Genomic DNA, 4,522 nt, shown 5'->3' on the forward strand with positions numbered 1-4,522 from the left:
CAAAAAAAAATCATGTCACAAAAGAGACACGGGAAATCTGCGCTTTAAGGTTGGAAGCGCTGAGTTTGGCCATTTCTGTGGCGTTCGCAGCTCAATGGCTACACCTGGACTAAGTCAGCTCTTTCTCAAAGAGATCCATGGGCGATCCCGGCGACTGCATTCCTGGCTTTCCGTGCGGCCGGCGGGCGCTTATATGAATTGAAGAAGGCACGGCAAGAAAAGGTTGCCCTGTAGCTGGCAAGTCATCGCTCCAGGGACACGGTGTCCTTTCCGGGTGGCCTTCAAGGACAAACCCCTCCAAGCGACTGACTTGCCGTCCAGCAAGAAAACCTAGAAACTCCATTTGGAATGTGGGGGGTAGCCCCCCTCCCTCCAAAAGGGACTTTGGTGTTTGCTCGTTTCAGGGTTACGTGGGGCCTGTGCCGGCTCATCCTTTTTGTTTTTTGTTTTTTTTGTAATCATCATCATCGTCATGCATGCGTCACTCTTGTCGCCGCGGCCAGTAAAAACCGGCAAACCTGTTCTCTAACATTTTCCCCCTTCTTCCGGAGTCCAATGTTTGATGAAGAAGTGAGCCCAGAGCCTCAACACGTCAACGCGACGAGCCGCCCGCACAGTGTGTGCGGGCGGCGGTGAGAAAGGGGGCTCGTGCGCGATGTTGTGGCCCGGGCGAAAGTGCTGACCGTGTCGGCGCGCACAGGAAGGAGGAAATCGCTGGGGCAAGAATGAGGATGCTTGCTGAGGTGGCGTTCCTTGCCTTTGTCTCGTACTGGAAGCGCCGCGCTCACTGCCAACTATCGAGCCCTTTCCATCACAAAGCAATCTTTGCGCTTCGCGCTGGAGCAAAAAAGAAAACAAAAACAACAACTTAAGATCTGTTCTCACTCCTCCGAAGCTGACCGTTGTCCTGCCTATGACCCAAATCTTTTCCCAGCGAAATCCAATTGCGCATCAGCGACCTCCGTGACTTTTCCACAGAAGCCGTCCAGTCGGGGCGCCCGCGTGCGTCAACGTGATATCAGATTTGCGAGAGCGTCACTGTTTGGACACATTGGAGCTGACGTTCGTCTGCGCGCATCGAACGCTGTCGTGACTTAGCGTGCCCACAATTGCTCAAAGGAATCCGTTGGAGGCGCCTGCCTCGAGCAGACGAACCGCCACACGTTTTTGTACTGGTCTTGATTTTATTTTGAAAAATCCACCATTTGCCCAATGTGGGATGTGTAACGTCCAAATTCTTCTTTTTGTCGGACTAGATTGCGTTCAATGGAGAAGGTTCACGAGACTTGGCACGGATCGGATGGGCGGATGTTTTGAGTCGCTTCCAAAATCGCTTTGAACGCGGTCCTTCAAACGCGACGGCGTTCACTCTAGCGCCCCGAAGCGTTTCGGCGGGTGTCAATGATCGGCGGTCGATGTGCCGGGCCGGTCCCGATCCCCCGCCGCACAAGTCGGTTCAATCGGTCGGTCCACCTTGGGATCGGCTATCCGTTTTCCACCGCGCTTATCCTGCGCGGGGTCGCTTGCCGGAGCTTCTCCCACCTGACTCTGTGGTGCGGCAGACACCGACCGGGAGCATTTCCCTTCAAAGACAAACGCCGAGAGAATTTGTCCGATTCCGACCACATTTCGAGTATTTCGACTCCGCTGAAGGATGCCGCCGAACGCTCAAGTATCGGATCGGCCAACTGACGGTCTTCCGTTGCTGCCGTTTTCTCGACAGGGCGACAAGAACAATGGCTTTGATGTGCTGTACCACAACATGAAGCACGGACAGATTTCCTCCAAGGAGCTGACCGACTTCATCAGGGAAAGGTAAAAAAAAAAAAAAAAAAAAGAGAGAGAGTTCAACAATCTTGTTGTCAGCCGAGCGAGAACTTTCGTTGAGCTCCTAGCTTCCTTTCCAGCCTGAAACCTCGGCACGTCAGAGCCAGAATCTAAAATGTCCCCAAAAAGCCACTCGGAAAAAAATCTTACAAGAGCGCCGCTCTTTGCCAGCTACCTGTGTTGAGAAATGTGCATGGAAGACATGTAGTCATCATCGGAATAGTAGCGACGTGTAAAAATGCTGGAAATAATGCTTGCGTCAAGAACAATCATAATTGTCCATAATATGATAATACCGTCAAAGTCTGCAAAATCATATCGATGTGAATGTCAGCGAAACGGGTTGTGTCACATGTATCGGTAACACACCAGATACAAACGCGGCATCTGTAGGCGTCGTCAGAGTATGTCCAATAACACGACGCTGTAATCGTCTGTCAGATGAGAATAGTCAGTGAAATCGTCTCAATGACTTGTAAAACTGCACTTCAAAAAATATGTCAATCAAGCAAAGCGATTTCCATGAAAATCTGACACCAATCCGTTCAAGTCGAACGTGAAAACAGCAACCACGGCAAAAGTAATGGCACTGAGAAATGAATAGAAAAAAGATCAAAAGGAAATTCCGTGCAAAGATAAGTGTCGGTAACATGAAACAAGAAAGGTCAAAATAATCGGATGGGAAATAAGAGGGAGGGAGCCCACCGCGAGCGAAAGCGTGTGTTGGAGCAAAGAGAAAGTGCTGCGGGGCACACAAATGCTTGATTTTGTCTCCCTCTGGCGGCCGACTCGTCACCCTGCAAATCCGCCGCGCCCGCGCTCCAGGAGCGTCATCGAAGAGGCCTACGCCAGGTCCATGACCAAGCTGGCCAAGACGGCGGGCAACTTTTCACAGCTGGGGTGAGTGGAGCGCACTTTTGAGCCGCGTCGACCCGGTCCCAACGTGTGTCGGCGGCCCTCTCCGCCGCAGGACCTTCGCGCCGGCGTGGGAGCTGTTCAAGGGCTCCACGGAGAAGCTGGCCGCGTGCCACATGGAGCTGGTGCGCAAGCTGCAGGAGCTCATCAAAGACGTGCACAAGTACGTGGACGAGCAGGCCAAAGCGCACAAGAAGGTGAGCGCCGCGTTTCAGGGGATCTCTTGCCCGCAGCGTTTCTGCATTTGATAGCTCAGCGGCGGATCAAGAAGAAAAATGAGGTTCTCCGTCTCACTCTTCCGTCAGACAAAAGAAGAGGTGGCGTCCACCTTGGAGGCGGTGCAGAACATCCAGAGCACGGGGCAGGCCCTGCACAAGTCCAAGGAGAGCTACAACGCCAAAACCGTGGAGCAGGAGCGCCTCCGCAAGGAAGGGGCCACCCAGAGAGACGTGGACAAGGTAGGACGGCGATACCGACGCTGCCCTTCGACGCTCGACGGGCCGAGTCGCGGGCCGCCACGGCCTCCTTTTCTCGCTGCCGATTCCGCCTCCCACCTTGCCGCGAGAGCTCGGCCCGGCGCGGCCTCCGCTTCAAAATCCACGCAAGCGGACGCGGTGGAAAGCAGGTGTTCTTGCGCCGGGCCGGGCCCGTACCGACGGAGCGCTCTTTGTTCCTTCCTTTTCAGGCCGGACTAAAAGCCAAAAAAGCCACAGAGACGTACAAGTCGTACGTGGAGAAATACGCCTACGCCAAGTCAGACTTTGAACTCAAGATGGAGGAAACGGCACAGGTAGGATCTTTTTGCTTTGCCCCCGTGAAAACGTGGCGATCCTCGTCGTCTTTGTCGCCGTCGACACGGCAGACATGAAGCCCGCCGCCGAAAAGCGCTCCACACGGCGTCTTGCCGCCAATTCTTTGGCTGGAAGCGTGGCACCTCGGGCCTCGTTGGCCCGCGGTCCCCTCGGGGAGCGGCGTCTTCCGCGCAGCCCGTTTTTCTCTTTGCTCTTCAACGCGATTGGTCAGGTCGGTTTCAGCGGCCAGCAGAGGGTGCCCGGAGGTCGCGGTGCCGGTCGGGGCTCAGAAAGGCCGGTCTCCGTCCCACGCTTTCGGGGGATCGCGTGAGGCTGTCGTTCTCCGGGGTCGGCCACGGCGAGGCGACCTCAAAGCACCCATTCACTTCAAGTGCCGTTGGTCACCCTCCCGTCATCTGGGTTCCGCGCAAACGTAAAAGACGTCAAAGTGGCACGCCGCGAGGCTCGCGGGGAGGTCGCATTTTCGCTGGGTTTAGTGTGAAAAGTTGGAGAACCGCCGAGCTCGAAAAAGAAAACGGCACGAGCGCAGCTGTTCATCCTGCATGTGGAAAAGTGGCACTTGGTTTCACATTTTGTCTGCTTCCATTGCAGAAATTCCAGGCCATCGAAGAAAGCCACGTCCTCCACATGAAGGACATCATCCGCTCGTACTCGCGGGCCGTGGACGAAACGCACGTGCAAATAGGAGAGGTGAGTGCGCGCGCGCGTGCTCCGGAACATTCCGGCGGGTGGAGGCGGGCGTTGACCCCACCGGGTTCACTGGGCGTCAGATCCATTATTGTCCGCTTTGATCACGCTAATGCTTTCGCCGGCGAGCAGGAAACGCGCCGTTCGGCCTTCCGCGCCCGACAATTAAGAAGTGATCAAAACCCCGGTGCGAAAGGAAAGGCGCCTCCGTCACCCTCCCGGCATCGTCGCCGCTTGCTTGCTAACTCGTAGGGTTCGCGCCGCCGGCAACCGCGGCGGGA

At 55.5% G+C, this 4,522-nt stretch overlaps 1 protein-coding gene across 1 annotated transcript in view; it reads left to right on the forward strand.

The window, feature by feature from the left end:
* Window positions 1-4,522, forward strand: part of fcho2 (FCH and mu domain containing endocytic adaptor 2) — a 42,376-nt gene that overhangs the window by 3,633 nt on the left and 34,221 nt on the right. The window contains 6 exon segments of the mRNA XM_019886109.1: window positions 1,724-1,815; window positions 2,653-2,727; window positions 2,798-2,939; window positions 3,048-3,200; window positions 3,428-3,532; window positions 4,146-4,244. Of these exon segments, the coding sequence (XP_019741668.1) occupies window positions 1,724-1,815; window positions 2,653-2,727; window positions 2,798-2,939; window positions 3,048-3,200; window positions 3,428-3,532; window positions 4,146-4,244 (666 nt within the window).

The sequence above is a fragment of the Hippocampus comes genome, unplaced genomic scaffold (genome assembly GCF_001891065.2).
Source record: "Hippocampus comes isolate QL1 unplaced genomic scaffold, H_comes_QL1_v1.1 scaffold699, whole genome shotgun sequence".
NCBI lineage: Eukaryota > Metazoa > Chordata > Actinopteri > Syngnathiformes > Syngnathidae > Hippocampus > Hippocampus comes.